The 26,599-nt window shown below is 44.8% G+C and overlaps 1 protein-coding gene across 2 annotated transcripts in view; it reads right to left on the bottom strand.

Annotated features, from left to right (window-relative positions):
• The window catches only part of CTDSP2 (CTD small phosphatase 2), a 61,498-nt gene that overhangs the window by 12,146 nt on the left and 22,753 nt on the right, over positions 1 to 26,599 (bottom strand). For both annotated transcript variants that reach the window (XM_044443097.1, XM_044443096.1), the window contains exon 2: positions 498 to 646. In XM_044443097.1, coding sequence (XP_044299032.1) covers positions 498 to 646 — 149 coding nt within the window. The remainder of the gene's footprint in view (positions 1 to 497; positions 647 to 26,599) is intronic.

The raw sequence follows: 26,599 nt of genomic DNA, 5'->3' as shown, positions 1-26,599 counted from the left end.
AAAGAATGAAATACACACATATGGAATAGAGGGTTTGTGCTATTTCCTACAAGGCAGCACTTCCCACGGAAACACATAGCGTGAGAAATAGCCCTAAGAGCAGTGGCTTCCATTCCAAAGTTGCATCGTCCTCTTAAGGCAATTGTAATAGATTTGAGAGGGAGCTAGTTAGATGCAGTGTGTCATCATGAACACTCTAGCGGTTAGAGAGGCTACTTGGTTTGATGTTAAGGAGTTTGTGGCAGATAGGAGGATGGTCACAAGCAAGAGAGAACAATTTGTACACACAGGGAGACTCACACAGATAAAGATAATTTCAGCATTTTGGTAGCTGGAGGTCTAGGACGGAGTTTACATACTGTAGGGAACACCCTAAATAAGGGGTTGCCAGAATAAAGACATGGTCTGCCAAAAAAGCACCCTGACTCCACTAGATCTGTCTGTCAAATTCTCACTGTATTTTCAATGATCAATTGCATCAGCATTCACTCATTTACCTTGGCAATGGTGCTGGTCTCTTCCTTGTGTGGACCATGCTCTCCACCAAAGGTTGTCTGCCTGACATTCTGTGTGCGGAGGCAACAGAAAAGAGCCTTGAAGATGTTCCGGCCACGAGGCTTCTTTGGGGAGGATTTGGACACCAAGACTGAAAATTAAAGAACAGCCACAAAACCTTCATTAAGACCTTGCTGCACTCATGAAGGGCCAAAACAGGGGATGAAATTTGGTCTGCTCTTGAGCCTGTGCTTGTCAGGCAAGTTAACTGAAGGCCCTGAGAAGCCACACCTGGTTGCCAGTGGGGGTGGCAAACACCTCCCTGACCCTCCTGGAGCACAGACAGATCAACCCATGAGCCTGTAGGCAAATATGGCCTCTCCAGACCCGTCCCTATACAGCAGGGGTGGGCAGAATACCTGTGGGATCGCAGAAGTCTTTTCAAGCATAGTGAAAGGGCAGGAATACTGGAGTTAGACATCTAAAACATGTGGAGATTTCATTTCAGCCCACCCTGTTATGCAAGTCCTTCTATTCCTTGTCCGATAACTAATAGTGGATAAGAGTCCAGCAGAGCTACCAAACCGTTGGGTATTTGACTTGCCCATGTGTCAGCTGTGCCTCTACTAGTATCATCATTTTTGTTGACTAGAGCAAGTGCTTTGCGCTGGGGCGTGTTTCCCCTTCTGCTAACCCCTCTCCATGATCTGCCAGACTCCACCCTCCTAACATACCAAAATACTACCAAGCCCTGCCCCTTGACCATCAAGACCCAACCCACTGGCCAGGTATGTTTAAAATCATATTGGCAATTGCATAGTCAAGAAATAGGCATCTGTCCTAGAAGGACCTGCCTCATAACAAGGCAGACCAATGGACCATTGGACCCAGTGTTGTCTACTGGCACCCTCTCTCCACTGTTTCGGGCAGGCTCACTTTAAACAGCTCACTTTAAGAGCTGTTGGGAATTGAACTGGGAATTCCACCCCTCCAGCTAGCCAATATGCCCTGCAGAACATGGGCTTGGTGTTTGCCACAGGCAACTTCACATAATGATGCTTTGAAGACTGAAGTGTGGATTGCAGGCCACTCCGATTAATACTCTGCAAGCCAGGCAACGATGGCCGAATCAAAATGGCTGTTGCCCTGGGTTTCAAGTTCAAGATCATTGCTGGCATTCCTCTGAATATGTCCCTCTGAGCCCATTCTCCCCTCTGAGCCCATTATGTTGGTGTGTACGATCATTACTATGCATGTAAGCGGCAGAACTTTCTTCAAGTACACAAGAGAAGCAGGGAGTGTAAGATCACGGCCAGTGATTGGCAGGAAGCCGTATCACAGTACTAGTAGTTGCCTCTGGATCGGCCAGCCCTAAGAGGCCAGCTTTCTTCTGCTGCCTAGTCAACCAAGCATTATCTTCTCTGCCTTTTGCATTTCTGGCTTTAATCTCCTTGATTTCACCTCTTGCATCTGATCTCAGCAAAGCTGGACTGAAGAACATAACCTGCTGTTGCTGTATTGGGTATAGCCAATAGTTCCAATCTCAATTGCTCATGATTATTTTAAGCAGAGATTTAAAATACTGATCCTAGGATAGGGTGTCCACACGTTTTAGGTCAGTGGGCACATTTGGAATTATGAGAGCATGTCATGAGTGCTCTCACAAAATGGCTGCCATATTGTGACTGTCACAAAATATTAATTTGCCAGAAGGCCAACTGGAGATACTTTTTAAAAAGTTGTCCAGGAACCTCAGTAAAAGGCACAGGTGGGCCCTTCTGAGCTCAGAAACACTGTTTTGAACCCAAACAAAGGGCAGCTGTTTGCTTTGCAGTATGCCAGGCTCAGTAGTGGATTTCTTCCCACTTTTTTGTCTAAGAAAGAGAACAAAAATCAAAAGGCGCAAGAAGCCTGACAGGCCCAAGACGAATCTACAGCCACACTGCTGTCTATGGGCCCTGTGTTACAGGCCTCCACTCTAGGAGATGGTAACCAAGATCAGGCTGCTAGTTATACCTGAGAAGACCAGGTACAGTGTGGCACAGAGAATATAAATCACCAGGGTGACTAAGATCTGCAGAACTAAAGAGGATGTTTATTCTTGGATGCAATTCAAGAGAGGCTTCTAAAAAGGGAATTGGGGGAGAAGTAGAAGTAGGGATTATCAGCACAGATGGCTTCAAGTGTGAGATTCATACTGGATATCAAGGAAATTGGTTCTAAGCAGCCCAGCCAGCTTTGCTTCTCAGCCCATGCTGACTTGTGCATCCCTTATAAGAGGGCATTGACAAAGGTTTCAGCAGCTCTTAACAGCAGATAAAGTAATTTCTAGTTTAAAGCCAAATCATCTTTCATCTTAATTTCTATCACTGAAGCCTTGCTACAGGTGTCCTCCACTTCAGAGGGGAGCTGGGAGGCTGCTGAGAACAGTCTTTTTCTGAGTGAAACTTCAAACTCTGGAATACCCTCCCTTGCTATGTTTGACAGATGCCAAGTATAAACCGAATTCTTTGTCCAAGCTTTTGGTAGCACCTAACAGGTACTTGGTTTATGCTTTTATTGTTGTTAGCTGCTTGATAAGCTTTCTTCTTTCTTAATTCCTTATTTGTCATAATATATGGTTTTATTATTATACATTTGACACCTTAGAGAATTAGGTTTCATAGAAAAGGCAAGGTATAAATACATCAAGTAGGTATTAAAAAGCACCTCATAAGCAAACTAAAAGTTTAAAGTTTTAAAAATCACATTAATACATCAAAAGCACAAAATAGAATCTGGGCAACCTTGCAATTGACAAGATCAAATCGTTACTCTGAATCATCAAAATGTACCCAAAATGTATTTTTGAAAGTCACCAGTAACGTCAAAGCATGGGCTTGTAACAGACACCCCTAGACTCAAAACTCTCATTCCAACTGGATGCCTGTTGTACCAGGTTGCTGGTAAGGGGCGCTGCTGGTCTGTTCTCTGCTGGGTTCCAGCACCCTCCATCACTGCGATTAGCCAGGAGATGGCAGCACAACCATCAGGGATCAGGTGACAAAAGGGGCCAACAGAGCTCCACAGAGGAAAGGCCATGGCTCAGTGATAAGAGCATGTGCCTCACCACACGCAGAAGGTCTCAGGTTCAGCCTGCAGCATTTCCAGACAGGGCTACAATAAACCCCCACCTGCAACCCCAGAAAGCTTTTGCTTGCAGTCTGTGTTGACCGTACAGAGCCAGATGGACTAGGCAACTTCCTATGTTCCGATTTGATCTAGTACATGCCCTGTCTCTGGCCTGAGCTGTTCTCAGGAAACCCTTTTCTGTTTGCTTCATATCACAAGCATGGACCCTACAATTTGGGTTGTAGAAACTCCAGGTTGGGAGCAACTTGGAATCATGCTGTATGGGCAGAAGTGCAGGCTAGTGCATCCAATGATGCTCTGACAACCAGTAGCTTTACTCAAGGCCTGTTTTTGGCTGAGGATTCAAGAGCTTCAGCTCACACTTTTAAAAACACTTCTCTGCAACCAGGTGGACTAGAGCCTTAAAAATATGAAAGCTCTGATATCCAGAAATCATCCTTATCTAAATTCTGGATTATACTCTGCACACAAGTAGCCCCGGGATCATAACACCTTGAAAATGAAGCACTACCTTCTTTCTGCCATAAGCATATCTATTTGTTGATTGCTTTATGATTATAGTGCATTCCACAGGTCAAATGCAAACTGTAGGTACACCTCCTTTGGTTGGTGCAAAACCAGTTGTCTGTTAAAAGCATGGTGGGGTAGAAGGGAGATGTATCCATGTGCCACGATGCTGAACAGTCACCAGCAGGCGGCAATATAGGACCACAAATGCGTATCAATCACCGTACCATCACGCTAAGGTAAGGTGGTATATTCATGAACTGGGTCGGTGCGTACACACACACACACGCGCGCGCGCACACAGCAGAAATCTGCTAAGTGAGGGGGACGAGGTGGGGAGAAAGCTAGAAGGGGGAAGTTCAAATCTGACATGCATTTGGCTGTAGCCACTGTGGCCTATTCAATTTCACTGCAGACAGAACACCCAAATAGGATAAACAACAAAGATGAGGCAGGAAACCAGAAGGTCTCCAGGGGAAGGAAACTGGAGAATTTCACAAGAAGCCCACCCAAGATACCAGTTTTCCCAGCCTTCGCAGCAGGGCTTGGCATGCATGCCATTTTTGCAGCATTCACGCAGAAGGAATTTTGCCATCTGTCCACAGTTTATTACCCCAGAGCATTCGTTTCCAAGCAGCGCTGCGGGGAACCCTGGCATACCTCAAAAGCTCATCGGGGGTTCATAAATGTGATGACTGGAAATGGCAGGCAGACAGCATGACCAAGCATCTCCTAAAATATAGGGTTGTAGGGGATGGCTGGATGCATCTTAGGACAGGGAAGTCATTCAGGCTTCTGTTGATTTTCCTGGAACCCCAAGATTGACCAAGCAGAGCCTGGTGCAAGAGACACACACTTAGAAATAAATAATTCTGATCCCAGGAATGTGTTTTAAGAACCACAACTGAACGGAGCTCACAGGTCCTCCATACACAAAAATCGCTTCCTTCATTTCAAAAATATAATTGGAGGCAGGGAGGTCGTTTTGTTGCTGCTACTGTTAAAACCAGGAGTTGGACATCTTTTCCACCCGTGCTCCAGGGTGCATCCCCAGTTTACCCAAGGTAAGGGTGAAGCCCAGAGAGGCCTAACCAGCACCTTGCATTAACAACACGCATCCTAGAATCCTCTGCGGCGTACAGAAGGGCTCGTGGGGATAGACTGTCCCCCTGTTAAAGGCCTCTCATTCACTCTTTCTGAAGCAGCCTTCCTCAGCCTGGTGCCCACGCTGGCAGAGGATGCAACATGGCTGCCAGGTACCAGGTTGGGGGAGGCGGCTTTAAGCTGTAAGTGCCGTGACTGATAAAACCAAAACAGCATCATCAACATACAAGAGAAAAATATCAGCATGTTTGCGAAAGAACAGGAAAAAGGGGAAAAAACAGAAGGAAGAATGCCTAAAATACCAATGAGAGCAAAGGGAAAACCTGCTGGGAAAGGGAAAGGCCTGGCCTGGCTGGAATGGTGCAGCACAGTGCTCTACACTACAACATTTTGTTGCAGACGCCCCACCTAATTCCTGAGGTTTTCTTTCTGGTAACTACAGCAGTCAAGAGGATACAATGATGCAGGCAGAGAACCAGTTTAAAAAGGGCAATAAATTCAGACTGGGGATAAAAATAAAATGGCAGGTTGAACTCATCTCATGTACAGACCTGTTGTCTTTGGGAATGGCCCAACAACATCCTTGGGCATGGCAAGAGACCAGAAATGCAACTTGAACAGGGAGATAGAGAAGTAAAAGTGATGTGTATCATCTCTGCCTTGCCCTGCCTGCCAGGAAAGGCCCCAAACGCAAAGACTGGTTTTGCAATTACAGATGACAGTAAAAATGAAGGAGTGTAAAGGAGGGTTATCAGGGTCATAGGCTGCCATATGCTTTTCTCCTTAGGACCACAAAGTCCAGTGGGATCTGAAATGCAAGGGACCCAGGAAGAGTTCTGTGTTCTTCTGTGGACCCTTCTGTGAGTGGATACCGGATGGGCGACATGAATGAAAGTTCCACAGTAAAATGCTGCATACTCAAAGTGGCCTCCATACCTGCCCCACCTGTGCCACAGCCTTACCACGGGCTGTCATGTCATCTAAAAGCCCCCATAATTTATCTTTCCAGGGCCTCAAAGTTAAACTTCAAATTCATTTATCTGGATTTCTTGTTTCTATTTTGCTCTTATTTTTGTCATCATTTTGAAGCAGTCCTCTGCAACTCATGAGGGCTAGAAACCTTTTTGAAAATAAGAGCTGGAAATTTATTTATTTATTTCTAACCCGTCCAATCACTACACGTCTCTGGACAGCTTGCAATAATCTCAACAGTATTTTTTAAAAGACCACATATTGTTGTACAGATTATAGTAGAAACTGACAACTATCACATTTATGATTTTTTCTGTAACTACCAAAAGCTGAGCGCTTATTTTAAAAGCGCATTTTTATTTTACTGGAAAGCGAACTGTGTTCAGGCTCTATACCGGCCCTCCTTAAAATCAGGGAAATTACTTACAGTGCCCCCTGCATTTGCCTGCTCAGCACTAAGACCCATGGAGTTAACCTTCCTTCCCCAGCCTTGAAAATGGCATCTGTCTGGCAATTAAGCCGAGAAAAAAAATTCCAGGAGCAGGAGTAGACATTCAGGGAGCTGGAAAACAGCTTCGGGGCCAGTGTTAGGGCTGGGGACCAGGGAGTCCAAGCCTGGCAACAGCCCTATGCTGGGTCCCAACACTATACCTCACGTTGGCTCAGTCTTTCCCAACCTGGAGCCCTTCAGATGTGTTGATCTAGTATTCCCAGCATCCCCCCCCCCGCACCCCCGGGTCAGCTACAGGTTGGTGGAAAAGCTGCTCTACCTGTTAGTATAAGGACAGACCAATGCATGAGGCAGCGCCAGCTCGATGTAAATATCAAGGATTCCCAACACGTTTTGAAATACGGTCTTCAGAGGAAATTATGCAGCACTTTAGAAGGATGCACGATATTACAGTAGTTTCTAATGCTCCGTTTCAGTCAAGCTGAGGCACAAGGGGAGTGCGGAAAGGGGGTAAAATATTTGCACTGCTGGTGAGCTTTTCTCTTTTGTATTTGCCATCTGAGTGCTGGGAAAGGAGCACTCTAAAGCAGGGCTGAAAATTCTGCATCAGAAATTATGAAACATTCAACTAGAATCAGTGACTCTAATAGGGTCTGTTTGCCTTTTTAAAAGGGTTTTATGGAATTAATTCTAAAATATTCTCCCCTACCCCAGGACAGCTCTGCAGAATGCAAATGCTTTCTTTCCCCATTATCCGCTGCTAGATTTATAACACATTAAGGAGTGCCAGGAGCAGGGATAGAGCAGTGGGGAAAACTGCCCTCCATACTGATGTTTGCCTCTGGAGCTCCATGGGTCAGTTCCAAAATATCCTTTTGCCTTGATATGAATTTTAGAAGGATTCTCTTGGACACCCACAGATAGACATTTATTTCCATAACAAATAATCCATGTAAACTTGATGGAAAGCAATTCTGAAAACTAGGTCCATCCAGGAACACAGCTCACAAGGGAGTGTCTTTTGAGCAAGTTCCAGGAATGACCCATTGCAATTAAGGACAGAAGGATCAGTCTCTTTCCAGTAAGAATGTCTTCATTCTTAAGTATACCCTGACCTGTTTCTCATTCATTTACATTTTTTTAAATCCACATAAAGATATTCTCACAAAATAGGCATTTCTGAACACATTTTCTCTAGCACATGAGTTCCTGAGGAGCATTTTGAGTCAAGAACTGCACTGCAAAATTTGGAGAACCCAAAAGTAGTATTATTGATTTATTGATAACTAATTTAACCCTACTCTTTGTCCAAAAAGGCTCCCAGACCAACTTATGAGAGTCAGTAATTACTGATTTTTTTAACACAGGAAGCAATCCAAAGTGGTACGCTCCACTTGTATTCTGAAGTGGTATGATCCATTCAATCACCTAAGCATTATTTCATCCTCCCCACCTAATTCTGCAGCAACAGGAGAGCCAGCCTCACTAGGTGGCCTTAGGCAAGCCATATTCTCTTTAGTTATGTAAGTGCTAAATAATAATATTTTTGTTTCCTGTTCTTCTGCACCACCATGCATGCTAGAAACTTGCTCTCCCTTTTAAATAACGAATGCTGAGATTCAAACATTTTGTAAAGCCACTTGTCATACTTACTGTGCACAGAAGGATCTTTTGCAGGCAGGTGAACAGGCCCCTATTTGTGTATAAAATTATGTTACACAAATGGGGAGAGGGAGAGAAGGGAGAGTCTGTATCTGACTTAAGTGTTGAAGACTCTACACTCTTACGCCCAGCACTAGGGAGTGGGGGGGGGGGATGGAAGACCATTTCCCCCCACTTCAAGTTTCTAGCTCTTACTTTGTATCCTAAAATTTATAAAGGAGATGTTCTTTACTGGGTCAAACCAATAATCTGACTGACCCAGTACTGTGAACTTTGCCTTTCAACCAACATTCAGGGGCTCGGGGAGAGAAATGCACCATACCTCCAATTCCACAAACACCAAATGGCTGTACTGTAATATGCAAGGCTCTTCTCCATTCTTCTCCAATCTGGTGCACGCTCCAGATGCGTTAGCCTACAACTCCCATCATCCCCGGCCATTGGCTGTGCAGATGGGAGGACTGGGCACGGCTTTTCTATGCCATGGAGAGAAAAACCCTCCCCAGAATCAGGTTGCTCGCACACAGGATCTGCCTGTACACCCCAGCACTGCCCTTGCTCCAAACCAGAACATGCTGACAGAACATCGCAACTGTGCTCCAGCTCCTTCTTCACACAGTCAGGATGTAACATTCAGATATTCACAAGTAGCAGTTGCCACTGCCCCTCGCTCATGCTGGCCCTTTGAGGACAAAGGGTGCTCCTCTCTGGCCCTGGGCTTTGTTAATGATAAATTTTTTTGTTTGCTCTGTCAGGAAACCAAAACATTTTGCCCTACATGAGAGGGGGTGAGCAAAAGAGACGGGAGGAGGAGGCCTCAGGCAGGAGGGAAAGAAGGAGCTGCAAAGCCCAGGCCATTTTGAGGTGGAGTAGGGAGCAGATACACCCTGACCTATTTCTCGACTACTGGCCAGTTTCTGATGGACTATTACATTGGTGAGCAGATGTCCCGTGGCCCTCTGGCGGCCCTCCAGATGTCCTGACCTACAGTTCCCATCAGGCCAAGCCAGCATAGCCAAGGTGAGGAATCATGGGAGCTGTAGGGGAAACATCTAGAGGGCCACCTACTGACCACCCTAAACCACTACCTAATGTCTGTCTTCTGCTGAAATTCTTACAGAGAACTCTAAACTAAACAGAAATTGCTCTGATCCTTTTCTTAAGTCAAGATGCATCTTCCTGGCCACTTAACCTGGAGCAATTGCCCTTTCCATTGTTTACTGACCTGGGTATGCATTCATGCTTTGTAAATTTAACATGAGCTGCAGCACCATCAGGATTCTAGGGGTTATTATTGGCTTTAAAAGACTTACCAGTATAGGTCACTCTTGATCAGTCTATCTCCTTTTCCAATTCCAACATTGAAAGTAGTGGCATCTTGTCTTTTGTTTCATGTTCAAGGGTAACTGGAAATATCTTCCTGCCACTCTGATAAATATACTCTTACAGAACTGCTTGCACCCTTGACCAGGACCCAGGAAAATTTATTTATATAACTCCAACAGCTTTCCCCAATCTGGTGCCTTCCTGAACTCCTGTTATCCCAAGCCAGCCTGGCAAGCATGGCCATGCAGCTGCCAATGTATTCCAGCAGGGCAGGAAGGCACCAGATGAGGGAAGATTGCCCTAAATTCTAAAAGGAAAGGCTACATCCATTGAGCTTGCAGCATCTGGAGCCGAATCAGAACTGGAGGGAAGTGCAGAAGGCCTGCCTTCTTTTCCATTCTCTGGTCATCTTCTCCTCCCCTTCCCCCTTCATCACTCCTGCTCCTTGCCTTTGCATCTCCTGGACAGCTGTCAGAAACAGCTGAGGAACATGTGCTGTAGATATCACGAGCAGCAGCAAGCACAACTCACCAAGGCGAGTCCAAATGAAAGTCTAGGGAACCCAGATGTGCTGGCTCCATTCAAAGCTCTAACTGCTCTGCTCTTGCTGGATGCCTTGCCTTGCTGGATCTGGAGCAGGGAAGAGGGCAAACGCAGAGGCTGCTGGGACCGTATCATTGGAAGCAAATGGGTACTAACACCCAGCACACCAGCAGGTCTGATACAAATGTCATCTGCAGATGTTTGCTGGGACATCACTCAGTCAAGCAGGGATCTTCAGCTGACCTTGACCAGATAAGCTGGGACAAACAGCTCCAAATTCTACAGCATATATCATTTGAGTTTTCCATTTTTGCAATATTTCTTCTGTTTCTCTTAGTCACAAGAAGGGGCAAAGACATCTCCATGAACCCAGCATGATGTGCGGGTTAGAAAATGTCAGATCAGGACCAGGAAGATCCCAGCTCACATTCCATTCAGCATAAATCATGACAGGTGACCTAGCACTACTTCCTATTTCCCAGGGTTTCCTAATTCACAAAGTTGATGAGAGGATAGAGTGGAAAGAAGGGGGAGAGATTTTGGGAAAGAAAGGTGGGGTATAAGTGCCCAGCAAAGCAAGAAGTTTTTCAGTCAACCACATACTTGAGCATTCCCAAGGAAAAGGTAGCTTACATTTAAGCGCATACTTGCTGTTCATAAAGGCTAGAAACGTTTTTGTTCTTCATTTAATGCAAAAACAAAGCTTTTGAAGAAGTGGAATTCCAACATAGGACACCCTGTTTTTTCATTAGCATCTGCACTGGATTTCCAAAGACACATCTTTGTGTGTGAACACATCTCTGTTGTTCTACCACATCAAGTATTCTTAGAGGGAAGTTCTAGAATCGCTCTGGTTGGCTGTTCCATCCATTATAAGCACTCGGGGGGGGGCAGGGGACCCCTCCCTGACACTTGTGGTAACAGACTGAAGCACCAGAGCTTCAGCTCTCAGGGGAGGAGTGGCACCTTCTTTAAGAAGGGGCAGCTAGTCGCTAGGTGGTGGATACCGTTACCACCTTGACTGTGCCTAGTTTCTGTCTCAGTGACTCAGGAAGCACCATAGTCCCATCATGACAGCTGAGAATGCCATATGCTCCTCTCCCTTACACTTAATGGCCATGCAATGTATCAAAGCAACCCTTGGTACTTCATGAGTTTTTTGCTTCTCTCAGATTCCAAAAAGACTCTGAGACTCACATCTCTCAGCTCCTCTCTCTCCTGTGTTTAGTTCCAAACCACTAACAAACACTCACAAGACATGTTTTGATCAGACCAGGAGTGGCCCCATGTAGCTGCTTTCCCATTCTGTTCTCCTGATCCCATTAAGACACTCTCCCTGCCCCAGAGCTGCTGCTAGATCTGCAAGATAAGTAGCAGCAATTTAGAGTGTGGAAATTGTGGGAGAGGGTTAAACAACCCCCCCCCCCCAGCTGCTGTTCCAATCAAACATCAGCCACACACACACCCCGCCCAGCAGCTGCTTCAAAGTGATTTTTAAAAGCTTTTTTTTCCCCCTGGAGAGTCTCCTGCATTCTGTCTGCTTCAGCCCTCAGGGCTGGTCTCCACAGGAACAGAACAATGGCTCCTGTCTCCGAGGTGGCCCCCAAGGCTCAGTTCCTCATTATGCAGGAGAAAGTCAGAAGAAACACTGTCTGTGCTAATAAAGGAGAAGAGCTGTGTCAGGACAACCTGAGTTCTTCCCTCCACCCCACCTCACAGTCAATTTCTGTATATTTGCATAGACTGGCTATTTTGAACTGTAGCCCTCCGCTTCCTGCACCTTGCCAGTGGAAATTCTGCTCTCTTTCTGAGATACCATGCTGCTCCCATATTTTTATGCTTCATTTTGCACAACCATCAGGTCTGTCAATCATCCAAGCCTGTGACTTCACAAATGCTACCCAACAGGTGCTAGAGAGCTTCATGCACTGCATTTCTATATACTTAACTTTCTAAATTTGTTTAATGGTATTCTGAGCCACCTTAAGGGGTAGGGAAGAAGCTTGGATGCAACTATAACTATTCCTTCCTTTCAAGTCATGTTATTGTTCGGCAGGGGGATTATTAATGGTAAAAACAGGGCATATTAAACAAAAACAGGAGAGGAATTAAAAGCACGTATCTAAGACAGCACAATACCCTTTCTCTAAATTTATATTTAATAAATACGTTCAAATTAACAGTGAAAATGCCTTTTCAAGGAGTTCCATTTCTATTTTTACAGGTTTCTTCATGGAAACCAGCTCAAGGAAGCTCTTCCTGACCCAGAAGACCAACTGGTGTGTTGGACTGCAATGCCTTTTATTCCCCCAAGGTTAGACTCTCTAGAATCTGCATGGAACTCTGAATGTACATTACTGGGAAGTGGGGCAGCACTAAAGCATTAAGTGAGTGGGGGGGGGGTACACACATGCAGAGCGCTAGGATTGCTTCCTCAAGTGCATGTGGTGCGTACTTGCATTGCTCCAGCTAGAAATACCCTGAAGAAAAGACAACACTGAAGGGGGAATTACCATAAATTGTGTTTGCATTTCAGCTTCAGCAGCAAGCAATCTGTTCTTTACCAGTAGCCACCTTGGAATGATACTAATGGGCTGAGAAGCCAAACCTAATGTTTCTATTTGTGTGTAATTAACATATCATTTTAAAGCACTTGGAAGCTGGCCAAACTTCTTAGATGGCAGGCAGCTCATCCTGTTTCTAGACATTTTATATGGTTGCCCTGGAATGTGAAAAATGAAACCATCTAGCATCAGCCCTTAAAAATGTTGGGTTTGCCCAAATAATTCACTTGAAGCATTGCATTAGTAAACAGCCTTGTAATCATGAGGCCCTGAAGTTCATTTGGAAGCTGGGAACTGGGAGGTAGAAAAGGATTGATTCATAACATATTTTTTAATTATTTTTTTTAGCTGAGGAAACTCCACATCAAAGGTGTGAACCTCAAATTGGTGGACTAAACTGAGGCCACCGGGGCTTTTCAGATGGTCTGCCCCACACTCCTGCCTCATTTTCTCAAACACTTGGTGGATTTCCCAACTTTCTCCTCAGTTCTGAAAGGCTGAGCTTTACATTAATATACGCAGTTATTTGGGGTATCTTGCCTTTGGTTACATCCAGAACTGGACTGTGGCCCCTCAGAATTTCTCTTTAATGGAATGAGCCCCCTGATTTACAAGAAGAGGCTCCCCTCTCAGTTTCACAGGGTTTAGCAATCTTGGCCCAGGCTGTGTGCAGAGACCTACTTCACATCTGTGTAATCTACCCTGCTTTTTACTGGAACTATGGGATTCATCAACAGGAGCCAGGTGCAGAAGAATGGCTTACTGGGAACGTGAGCACACTTAAAATTCAGGCAGAGTGTATATGTGAGCACATACTGAGCCAAGTTTTCAGTACTTCAACTGAGCTAGCAGTCCTTTTGCACAAAAGTCACTCAACCTTCTTTGCTTTTACAGCTTAATTGTTGAGGGAGACTTTTTAAATTACTGATATTGTTAAACAGTTAGTAGTAATAAATCACTTAGACTTTAAGGTGTTACAAGACTGCTGCTTTTGCTGCAAGAGACTGACACAGCTACCCCTCTGGGAATTGGTAGTAAGAAATCATTGCAAACCCAATGCAGTGTAGTGGTTCAAGTGCCAGACTGAGACTCAGGATGGTTCTAGTGCCATGGGACTCATTGTGTGCCTCTGGGCTAGTCACTGACCTTCAGTCTAATCTACCTTGCAGGGTTGTTGTGCGGGGGGGGAGAAGAGGGGCAGGATAAAATAGTATGAGGCAAGCCAGCAAGCAGATGAACTGTAAATCACTAAGAAATCTACAGGGGCTCCAGATCTACCTTTTGCAACACTACCCCAGCTGCATAGCAAAACCATATAACAAAGAGTCACATGATCTGTTCATTGAAAGTTTGTTTTGCCCCTTACCAAATGTCTAAACAGATGCATCTCCTGCACTGAGATAGGGTACTGTGTGAAGGTGCAGGTGGCGCAGTGGTTTAAACTGCTGTGCTGGTTGATCGAAAGGTCGTTGGTTCAAATCTGCACAACAGGGTGAGTTTCCCGTTGCTCCATCCCAGCTCCTGCCAACCTTGCAGTTTGAAAGCATGCAAATGCAAGTTGATAAAAAGGTACCACTTCAGTGGGCAGGTAACAGCGTTCCGTGCACTTCGGTGTTTAGTCATGCCAGCCACATGACCACGGAGACTGTCTGTGGACAAACGCTAGCTCCCTCGGCTAGGAAACAGAGATTAGCACCGCCCCCTAGAGTCAGGCATGACTGGACTTAATGTCAAGGGGAAACCTTTATCTTTACCTTTTTACTGTGTGAAGTGGCCCTTGGAAGAATCCATGGGGCAACATCAATACCCCCAGAAGGATCAGCATTTTCAAACAGCCCTTCCTTCTACACAGACGTACACACAATAAGGGAGCATCTACCTTGGCTGACAGAATCCAGGGCACACCTGTCCTGGCTGCCACCTTTTATTTTTATTTATTTATTTATTTAAAACTTTTATATGCTGTCCTTTATGTATAACATCTCAGGACAGCTTACCTTGTGATGCGAAGGGCTGGTTCCCAAGTGCATAGCATCAGGCAATGGACTGGAACATCAAGAGGCAGCCCGCATGCATGACTGGACCATCACAGCAGACAGGAAAACATCGAAAGACTCTTCAGCAGGCACAAGGATTTCCAGTGGAGTTAGTTCACTCATTCAGTGGCCTGTCCTTGGCACACATCAAGCCTAGGGAATTGCTCCGCCATCCTGCCTTGCCCTGAAATGAATGCACGTTCCTCCCTGCTCCTGTGGGCTCCATTCTGCAAGCAGCTCCTAGGCAAAGGAAGCTAGAAGAGTCTAGGAACTCCTTGCCTTGGTCTTACCGAGAGACTTCCCCAAACCTGCCTGGTCTGTTGGACAGCTCCCTGCCCTTAGCTTTCTCCTGACCCTGCCATGACCACCCACGACCTGGCTTACCTGCTGACATTCTGTGATGACAGGCAGGTATGCAGTCAAAGTCTCAAAGTGGATGTTCTTTGTGCTATTTTCCCTAAGGCTGTACAAATAGATTACTCCATACCACAGCCACCCTAAAGTCTATGGAAGAGGTAGGCAAGCTTTTTTCAGTCAAAGGCCACATTTTCATGCCACTTAATTGGTTGGTGGGTGCATCTTGACAGTGGGCAGTCAACGGATCGTGGGTCATGCCTTTTCTTTCTAGGTATCTAACTATCTATGCATCTATCAATCGATCTATCTTAATCGCCCCCTCTCTCTTTCCTTCTTCTTGCACAGGAGGCTTCCAGGGAAGGGACAGAACACATGCACAGGGCTTTTGAAATTATGCCATATGAGATGGGGCCAAGGGCCACACATTGTTCACCTGGCCTCTAGGAACATAGGAAGCTGACTCGTACTGCACTGACACCAGCCAGCAGGGTTTGGTTCAGCTCTTTGTAGAGCTTCCCAGGTCTGAACCTGGAACTCTCTGCAAGTGATGTCTGTGCTCTGTTGCTGAGTATGGACCCTTCTGTGCAGTCAGCATTACAAAAGGACACAGCAATACATTTCAAATAGAGACCATCCAGAAACCTTTATTTCAAACTCAGGTTTCTCTTCATACTTTTTTCTGTCCCAACAGAACCCTACTCAGGGCTGGGAAATACAGATGAAAGAAAGTCCTGCAGAAAAAAATAGAACAAAAAGAGTATATATAAACTCTTTCCCTCCCTTAAGGATGGGAGGCTGCCATCATGCATCACAGCAGAGCCAGACGTTGCTCAGGAACTAATTACAAAATGGCTTCTACCTATAAAAGGCTTCTTGCTGCTGGAAGAGGACAGTTTGGAGCATTTCTGATCTTTCTGTGACTGAAGCACATGAAAGCAACGTAGCAGCTGCCAGAATATATACAAACATGTGAACACCTCATCTGCGCACACACACGGAGTAAGATATGCGGGGGAAAGATGGGTAAATTCTGAAAAGATTCTGCTCACCTAAACTCAACTTTCAGAAACTGGGTAGGGAAACTAGGCACTGAAAAGCGCAGAAGTCTGTTCCAAACCAATTCGGCTTCCGTACTCAATAAAAGTAAAACATAATACACATCAACAGTGAATCTTGTTCAGTATTCTTGTTCTATTCTGAACCCACACACATAAACGAACAGGAGTTTGCAATGGAAAAAAGTGGTAGAGTGCTGATAAGAAGAAAAACTGTGGATGACAAGCTAAAACTTACCTAGAAAGTGCATGCTGTGTGGTGATTGGACTAGGAACTTGGGAGATCCAGGTTCTTATCCCCGCTTGAACATCCATGAAGTTACTGGATGACTTTGGGCTGCAAATCACTCTCAGCCTGCTCTACCTCACACAATGGTGGTTGTGAGGATAAAATGGGGCTATGTAGGTCACCTTGGTTCCTCACAGGAGGAAAAAAGGCAGGATAGAAATGTGATATAAGAATAATGTACGCAATATAAACAAGGAACAGGGGAAAGTACAGAAATGTCATTGCCCTGGTAACTAAACCCTTTTTGTAGAGTGGCATATGTATAAGTTCATCCACAAAGCTTGAAATCCTCCATTACAGAGCACAGGTTCACTCTTATGCATCATTTCCTGCAGATGAAAACCGGAATCAATGCCACTGAGAAGCACAGTATCAGACCAGGGGAAAAGCAATAAGAAAGGCTTGCTTACGGCATGAGCTTTGAAAGGTCATTCATATATGTGATCAAGTGATGAGCACGCCTATCCAGACCAAGGACCTAAAGCCACCTTTCAGATGGAACTTTGCACCTAGAGACCAAGCATCACATTCAGGGCCCTTGGCTTTGAACACTAAACAGCATTCTTCCCAAATCTGGCACCCTTGAGATGTGCTGGACTACTACTTCCATCACCCTCAGCCAGCCTGTCCCTTGGGCTGGGGTTGTTTCTGGCAGTATGCCTGCTGCTTGGGGTTAACAGGAACTGTAGTCCAACACATCTGCAAGCTCCCAGGCTGAGTACGCCGGTCATACAATTATGTGCATGCATGCACTTGTGTGCACTGGCTTTGACCTGCTTTATACTTCAAAGCAATGATTCAAAAACAAATGCCATACGTATTACATTATATATTTATGCCTTACCAACTCCCATCAGCCTGTGGAAAGGACAACAAAAGAAAGCTAAGCAAAGTAGCTAGCAGCATTGCATCATACAAACACTCTCCTTCCTCAGTCCATGGGCAAATGCAGATGTGCCCTATACCTGATCAAGAGCCAAAGCCAAATGCTCGGCTCTGCAAGAGGACATTTATGTCCGTTCAGTGGCTAAGACGATCCAGCTGTCCTTTGGCCAGTGATGCCCTACCCAGGCATCCCCTTATCAACACTGGCAGCCAGCACTTTAGGTAAGTGTATCATCACTTTGAGTCCAAAATACAAGATGGTGCCACTGGAGCAGTACAGCACATGAAAAGCCTTTTCTGCTCCCAACTGAGCCAGAGAGCAATCAACAGCTCAGCAGCAGAGAAACGACCCACAGGACAGAAATCAGTGCCCTGTTGGGCCCATGGGTCTGCCTGTTCCAACCCAGAAGAACCAAAGCCTTGCATCAGGTTTCAGGAATGTGTGGCCCTCCAGACCTTGTTGGGTTGCAGTCCAAAAACATCTGGAGTGCTACACATTCCTACATAGCTGTAGCACCTGTGACAGCTATGCCACCAGTTGCTTACCCATGAGCTAGAATCACAGCGCTTCACAACAATAGAAGAGAAGAAGGAGGTTTATGCCAGCAGGAAAAGAGAAAGGGCCTGTCAGCTAAGTTAGAGGTTTCCTTTTTTTAGCCTCTTCCAAAATAAGTGCACACTACTGCAAGCTTTTGAAGTACTTGGCTACACACCAGCTGCATTCAGACCTCACATTTCTGATCACTCAAGGATAAGCTCTGTTGCTTGTGATCTCCTACCCACTGTCCCTGCTGGCCGCTCTCACTTATTGTACACATAGCTGAATGCATCAATGCCTGGTTGTATCAAATTATAGTTTGCTGTTACATCTGAACTAGCAAACTTGTGGGTCAAGCAAGTCCTCTAAACCAGGTTTAAAACATGATTAACAATATTAGCTTAGAGGGCACACTGTTACCAAAATTTGGATTTACCAGTTATGTCTTAGCAAACCAAGGATGTTTCAGATTATGCTTAATTGCAAGGGTAGGAGGGAGCACACAGACATAGGGCTCATACACAATCTTTCAAGCTCTGGTTTGTTGGGTCACCAATGTGATACCTGATCATGGCCACTGACTGCCATACATTAATGTCATGTTTGAGCACAGAGCACAGATTTGTTCAGAATGACCTGATGGGGAGAGAGTTGCAGAACACAGTGGCTTCCCCACCTCTCCCAACATCATTTTTGTGGTTTCTGAGCGGTCTCAGTGCTGGGTCATCCTGTGCCACCTGCAACATTTTAACAGCACAGTTTTGTTAGCTCAGCTGCTCATCCTATTGCCTGCAGCGCCGAAAGAGCTGTGATGCAGACTCAGCCTTATCTGGAAGGGGATTGTTTGGTGCTCTCAAAAGCAGCCTCACATTTTGCATAACAGCAACATGCTGACATCAGTTGTTCTCATGTTCTTTGCACACAACACACAGACCATAGCATGGGACCGCTGCTCTGGAGCGCCACAAACCATCATTTGCCTAAAGCCTCAAGTGCATGAATATCTTCCTGCACAGCAGCTGTCAATGCACCTGTGTATACTTACTGCACTGGAGGAGGAATCCACATCTCTGTGCTGTGCCACTTTCAACACTGACCTTGCCCACCACCCGCAGTTCTACCATCCACCAGTATTTCACTGGGATGCACACAGCTCCAAAGCTTTACTCAGTAGAACTGGCACTGATTCCCATGAAGTACATATGCACTACTGAGCATGAGGAAAGTTTTAACTAGTCTAGCACCTGGGGGAAGCATGACACACCACTTTTAGTAAGGGGTGGGTACTGCTGCACACATAGCCAAATACCATCACTACTTCTATGTTATTTTGGCATTCACTCATGGGTGGAAGTGTACGTAACAAGCTTCTCTGATTATTACGTAGTATACAAACAGCTGCCATAGTACTGCTCTTTAACAAATCCAGTTTGCACTCCTGATTCCAGCTCTGCTGCAAGCGAATCTGTGGCCAATTAAATATATGCCCTACTGCTACTCTTTCTTTTCTTACTTGGACACATATACAGAGAACAAGTATGACAGGGAGTCAAAAGGTTGCATATCTTCAGCTGAGCATCCCTGCATGCCACCAGTGAAGGGTGGCTAGTGAACCAAGTCAATTTTTTGTAAACACTCATCTCCAGCCCTTCTCAGACATCCAACCAGTGATGTGGGAGAGAAAATTTCCCAGTGCCTTATTCTTCCTCAGAGACTTTTCCATTTGTAAGTTCACTGGTAAAAATGAATGCATGCAAACCACAAATCCAATATTTGGCAAATTTGACTGTTTCATAGGTGAAAGTAATGTTCTTCAGGTATTGTCCCTAGAAGTATGTGAGAGAATTACATACAGGTCACTGAAATTCATTGATGCACCAGAGTAAAGTGGAACTAACAAATGGCGACTACAAAAGGGAAGGTGCCCCAGCAGTCTCAGCAAAAGAAACCAAACTCTGCTGAAAAAGGTGACCAATTATCAGTCTATCACACACTGTATGTTGGGCTGCAAAAATGTATTAGTGTCTCTATAATTTTCAGGATCTTTGTATTTTCTTAAATTTAAAGCATTTTACAGAAATGTAAAATTCTATCATCTTTACATTTTCACAGGTTTTCGAAGAAAAGGGTCTATATAATAAAACATTTAAAGTAAGTTAAGTGCCCTTATGAATTTTCTGCCCTCAAATATTTTGCATCAAATATCTATGCCATATTGGGACAAAATAGCACTGTGAGGTTCTTCTTTAGCATTGTTTTAAACTAAATACAGATAAAGTAAACATGCTGATTGCAAAATTGTCACTCCCAGACAGAGGTGGACAACTGGTGGCCTTCCAACTGTTTTGGCCTATAGCTCCCATCAGCTGTAACCCCATAGCAATGGCAAGAAGGGGGAGGACAAGGATCACATTGGGACCTGCAGACCAAAACATCTGTGGGATGGTGTAACTTGGTGTCCTGCAACAGCAGGAGGTTGGACCCAATGGCCTTCTTGGCCCTTTCCAACTCGACTATTCTGATTGCTAGGGCATCGGGGTATTTGCCAGTGCAAACTGAAAAATGTGAATAATCCTTTGCAAATTAATTCAATTGAGTTTTTCCTATACAAGTTGGATTTTTTCCTGAATAATTTTCCAATGCAAATTTTTCTGGAAAATCCATATCACCGCATCCATCTAATAGGTCTCATGGAGCAGGCTAACCAAGTGAGTGAGGAACGGCAGAAGGCCAAGTTCAGTCTCCTGTTGGAAGCCTTTTCTATCAACCTACCACTTTTTCAGAGGACAGCTCCATCTACCCCTCATTCCACAATCAAGCAAGACAATGAGGGGTATGTTGTACGCGAGCAGGAAGAGACAGGGAGAATGTAGTGCTCTGGCGCAACTGCATGCATGTGCATCCACATTTCAGACACACATGCAACTCCCTATGAGCTCCACACTTACGAAAACACAGCACATTGTATTCCTGGAGTTTCATCCAGGCTTTGCAAATAACCTAGCAGAATAGCCACTTTAGTTTTCACAATGCGGACAGAAAGTAGATCTCCAGGGATTCTGGGCTTCAACTTCCAGGACTCCTAACCACTGGACATACTGGCAGGGGTTCAGGAAGTTGATGTTGAAAACATCTGGACAGCTACTTTTTGCTCCTTCAGCTCGAATAATCACCAATCCAGTAGATTCTACTTACTGAATTCTAAAGGTTGCATTGACACAATCCCAAGCTACTGTTGTTTGGAGTGGACAGCAATGCATTTTCCTTCCCAATAACCCCTCCCTCATTTTATCTCCCTTTGTCACTCAGCACTACCACAGCATCAGACAGTTGCATTTTGTGATGCTGAAAGGGCTTAACAGTAAAGATGGGTGATTCCAAAAACTTCCTAGGAGTAGTATTCACGTGTGGACACCGCCACACTGGGGAAAGCTGCTACAAGTTTTCAGCAGAACATTCCCACCATGCTAGGTTCACAGGATGCCAGAATGACCTGGTATCCAGATTACCATTTCAGATGGAAAGCACACACTGAGGAGCCTCCAAACAGCTCCAGGTGCCAACGGCTTGCACAGATCTGGCCTAATAACCTGCCATCCACCAAGCCAAACACAGTTCATAAGCCCAGTGGAGAGGACTACCACCAAGCAGCTGTTAAACCTCCTGGGTGTTCGTTTATGCCAGAAAGTGTTGGTCTGTCAAGCACCCAGTTTCAAAAACTACTCTGCTACGGCTTCTGAAGTTTCACCTTCGCCCACATGTTTTCACAGGTAACTATATAATCATAGGGTTTAGCCAATAATGAATTCTGTACCCAATCCCCAATCTCTACATCGTGACACTGCAGAACACAAAAATGTCTTCAAGTTTAAGCTGGAAATGAAGCTTATAATTTTCCATAATTTTAAGCATCTGTCCCTGACAGAAATAGGAGGGGAAAAGAACTGTGTGTTGACTGCAGAATAATCTGCAATGATCTTCTACAGCAGTGAATCCCAAAGTGGGCAGTATTGGAAAGATCCGGGGGGGAGGGTGATGATTGGTTGTTTTAAATTTGCAGTAGAGCATAAGGAAGGCTGAGTGCCGAAGAATTGAGGCCTTTGAATTGTGGTGCTGGAGGAGACTCCTCTGAGTCCCTTGGACTGCAAGGCGATCAAACCAGTCAGTCCTACAGGGGATCAACTCTGACTGCTCTTTAGAAGGCCAGATCCTGAAGATGAAACTCAAATACTTTGGCCATCTAATAAGAAGGAAGAACTCACTGGAGAAGAGCCTAATGCTGGAAACAATAGAGGGCAAAAGAACAAGGGGACGGCAGAGGATGAGGTGGCTAGATGGAGTCACTGAAGCAGTTTGGACTCGGGGGGAAGGTGGAGGAAAGGAAGGCTTGGAGGAATGTTGTCCATGGGGTCGCGATGGGTGGGACACGACTTCGCGACTAACAACAACAACAACAGACATAGTACAAAGAAAGAGGCATTGGGGCACTAGAGTTGTCACGCAAGAGAGGAAAGGGGGTGGCAGCCTTATAGAGTTCTACACCATATGCTATGTATCATTTAAAATTGTAACTAATTAGGCAGTGATCTTCTTACAAAATATAACCACAGCAGTAACTGTTGGGGAAAATGGGCTAAAATGGAACAAATTGGAGGTTTGTTCAATTTGCTACTATTTGGGAAGGGAGGAGGAATTCTTTTGGATGTGGACATGAGCTGTTTCCTCAGCCCTATTTTTAAAATCAATGCATTAGTGAAATAGAACATACATTGCAGGGGAGACACAAAACAACAGCGGAAAATATCCCATATATTTCCTTTACGCAATCCAGACTGCCCCCAAACTGATTGTTTTCCTTGCAGTTGATTTTTAATTGGAGTTAAGAAAAATACAAAGTGAAGCCAGAAGGAAATGGAGTCCAGCATGCTTTAAACAAGGAATGATTATTGCTAAACCCAAGCCCAGCAACCGGGCTGCTAGCATCACTCCTTAAGGATACCCAAGAGTACAGAACTTTGTCAATTTTCTTTGTAAAATATAACAATCCAGGCTTCTCCTCGTGAAGTCTCAGCATGCCCCTCTGGGATTCCACAGATGCCTGTGCACCATTTCCCAGACCCACTCTTCCCTACAACTACTGACTGTTTTGAGGCTTTTGCGTAGTTTTTTTTTCTCATTCTAGAAGGGCAAAATGCTTCCCTAAGGTTTAGTTACAGGCAATATGGAATTTTCAGCTACAATATTTCAGTTTCACCCTTGCCATGCCTTTGGTCCGAGCAACCCCTGGAATGCAGCCCCTGAAGGCTTCTCAGAAATGGAATTTGACCCTTGGGCTGAACAAGGCTCTGCACACACCTCCTTTACACAGACATGGAAACCAATGGCCAAGCTCAGCAAATCCAAAACATTTTAACAGTCAAGACACTCTCTTCTTTTCAACTAAAGCTGGAGACTTATTTCTTCCTATACCTGAGAACGTTTAACAGTTGGGGAAAAGAGTAAGACTTGGCTGCCCTGAGGAGGAAGCAACTGCTGTGTTCTAGCAAGAAGTCCAAAGCAAGTTCAGAACAATAATTCATGTAGAAATGCAACAGGAAACTTACCTTGGAAGAAGCAATTCTATTTGTGATTCAGTCGCATTCAATGCAGGGATATATTGTGTTCTCTCTCAGAAAAAGCCACCTGCTCTGGGCTCATGAGGACCTTGATTTCTTTATTTCATTTTCCTGCGGCACACTAGTGTGTCTTTCATTTAGGAAACTAAGGGCCTGTCAAGGCCTTTTCAATGGCACTACCCTACACTAACTCCTTTTTGTTTGCTAAGACTTTAAGGAAGCCATTAAAGCATCAGTCCCTTGTATCTGACTTCTCATTGTTTTTAACCAATGGTGCTTCCATATTAGCTTCATGGGATGATTTGTTCCTGTAAGCTACTTTGGATATTTTTGATATTAAAGCACTTATTAATATCTACTTAGACCTATTAACTTTCAGTAGGCCTTAAAACCAGCTTCCAGGCCTTCAGCAACTTTTCTCAAGGCTGCTTTGTGGAGGAATATTTATTTGGTGGAGGCAGGGACCAGGCCCAGTGCTCTCTGTAAGCAAAGCCCCTGAATCAAGAGGGAAAGGATGGGGGAATGAAAACTCTCTTAGGTGGGGTCAATTTCTGGCTTCAGAGCTGAGCAGCAGAAATATGAATTTGTACTACACGCTACAAGGAGTGGGTAAGATACAGCTCCCTTCATTTGTACTCCCTTTTTGTTCTTATGTTTCCTACTCAGGCTTTATACATTAGGGCAGACCTGTGTTTAAATAAACGGATCTGCTGTTAACAGCCATGCTGTGAGCAAAGCCTATGTCTCAAACTACATTTTACATGGAGTTTTCTGAATCTTTTCCCTGAGACTTCCTCTTTTTGAGATTTTTTTTAACCCAAAGTGGGTACAGAGGAGTAGCAGAACCCCCATTGCTACCCCCCATTGTAAGCCACCTAGGAAGGCCTTGGCCAATATAAGCAGCCAAAAATCACTATCTCTGAGCTGCATTCTCAACTTTTGATGGTAGAGAAAAAATATTGGGGGCTCCTGTACCTTTAGCATTATGAGTGAAAAAAAGCAGCATGGTTTTCAGCTGGAAAATGGCAGAACGAAAGGGTTCTTCACATGTCTCTGATATGTTTACACACATCCTGCCCAGGCTACTTTGGATTTTAAAAAGGAAGAAGTTAAATCTTAACAGGAAGAATAGGGGAGTCAGCGTAAACCTATCGTTTCACCCAAGTCCCTGGTCTCTCTAAGATAAGAGCAACCAGGCAGGCAACTATTCAACCCAATTGCCCAACAAGTTCTGGATGTTCCTGGCAACCAACCCTAAAACATTTGGATGGTTTAATATTTATTTATTTATTATGTATTTACCCAAGGTGCTACAGAATAGCTAAGAAAAAATGGGTTTCTTCAACACCAGTTCCCTGTCATCTTCACAATAGACTATGCCTGGAGGATAGATAGCCAAAAGCCCAAATGAGTTTCATAACCAAGCAGGAATTTACAATCCCTTGGCATTTATTTCTGTTCAAAGTTACGTCCCACGGCATTAGACAAGCACCATGTCTACAGGTTTTGCTGTTTCACACTGACTTATAAGGCCTTCTCAGCCACACACACAGCCTGAGTGTATCTCTATGATCCTACCACTGTCACGACATTTTTGGCTCCAGGTACAATGCAGGGCAATTTCCTCATCACCTGACACTCACCAGGTTAGTCCACAGAATCCAGAGCAATGTGTCACAGTAGGCTGGGTCCAAAGCCTTACACAGCAGAGCAGACTAACTCTGTGCCTAGGAGAATGACTGATGTCAGCATTCTCCAACAGGATGCCCTCCCATGCTGGGAACAGACATCCAAAGTATCTGGAGGACACAGAATTGTGGGCTGCTACCTTTGGTCTTGAAAACAGGAGTGGGGAGCCTCTAAACCTCTAGAGGTTGTTGGAGTACAACCAGTAGAGCTGCACTGCCAGGGCAGGCAGGGACCAAGGAGGGGAATTTTGATTATCAGGAATGCTGACATCTTCTCTCACCCCCGCCCCCCCCCCCGCACTTCCCTTTTCCCTCTGAGCTTTGTTACAGTCCTCACAGCAGCCACAGGAAGGGGCATTATTCTTCCCAGCAACAATATATTGTTGTCCATTGTAAAGCCACCTCAAAATTCAAGAATTTCCTGGTGTCTTGAAAGGACAATTAGGACCCAAGGGCTTGACAAAAGATCTGTTCCTGACACAAGACAAGGGCTAAAACTGGTTTGTTGATATGGATCAACACACCTGACTGCCCTTTTTTTCTTTCTTTCTTTCCTTGAGGCCATGGCTGAAGGGATTGTCACTGAAACAATGAGCAACCACACTTCAAAGTTTACCACACCACTGATTCTCATCCCTCCGACCATCCACTTTAGGAACTGGCATTTAAAATGTTTAAAGGATCACATTTTCCCTAACCTTACTATTGAACATTTCCCTTATGGGAGAGGTCCCTGGAGTGGGCGGAGATGGGTTAGTGACATCACAAATAAGGGCCAGCCTTCCAAAGAATTATCTTCATCATGTGATTTCGAATTTATAATTGTTTGGGGAGGGAGGGGAATTAAGAGTTTGAAAACAGCTCAAGTAGTAACATGCTATTTGAAGTGGCACATGGTAATTGTTAATCTGCAAGATCACACAAATCCTCAGAAATTATACGTTAGTGTGCATTTTTGGAGGACTTTGAGGCTAAGGAAGGAGATACTGGTAATGATCACCAGTACGTAAGATATTTCCCTATTCTGCAGTGCAAGAAAACCAACTGTGGAACCCAGGGGTAGTCAGTCGGGAGATGCTCAAAACAACTTGGGAAGATGGGACAACATGGGCATTTTACAGTTTGAATCAACTGACAGCCCTCCAGATCGTAGCTGATAAATCCAACTGATCTGGTGGATATGCTTTTTCCAAAACGTCATTTTTCTCTGTTTGCCTTTTCTTTCCCTTCTGATTCTCAAATCTAGTCTTGGGACTCCCCTTTTGTGGGATGTCTTATAGGATGTACACTGGCATCCTACAGGAGAAGAACCTTGATACCTAAGAGGGCAAAAATCATAGTCGAGGTTAGAATTGCATGCAGCCTTACTTTCTGCTCTCT

The sequence above is a fragment of the Varanus komodoensis genome, unplaced genomic scaffold (genome assembly GCF_004798865.1).
Source record: "Varanus komodoensis strain SLA01 unplaced genomic scaffold, ASM479886v1 scaffold41, whole genome shotgun sequence".
Lineage (NCBI taxonomy): Eukaryota > Metazoa > Chordata > Lepidosauria > Squamata > Varanidae > Varanus > Varanus komodoensis.
The sequence above is the reverse complement of the archived record's forward strand: the minus strand, read 5'-3'. Positions and strand labels throughout refer to the sequence as shown.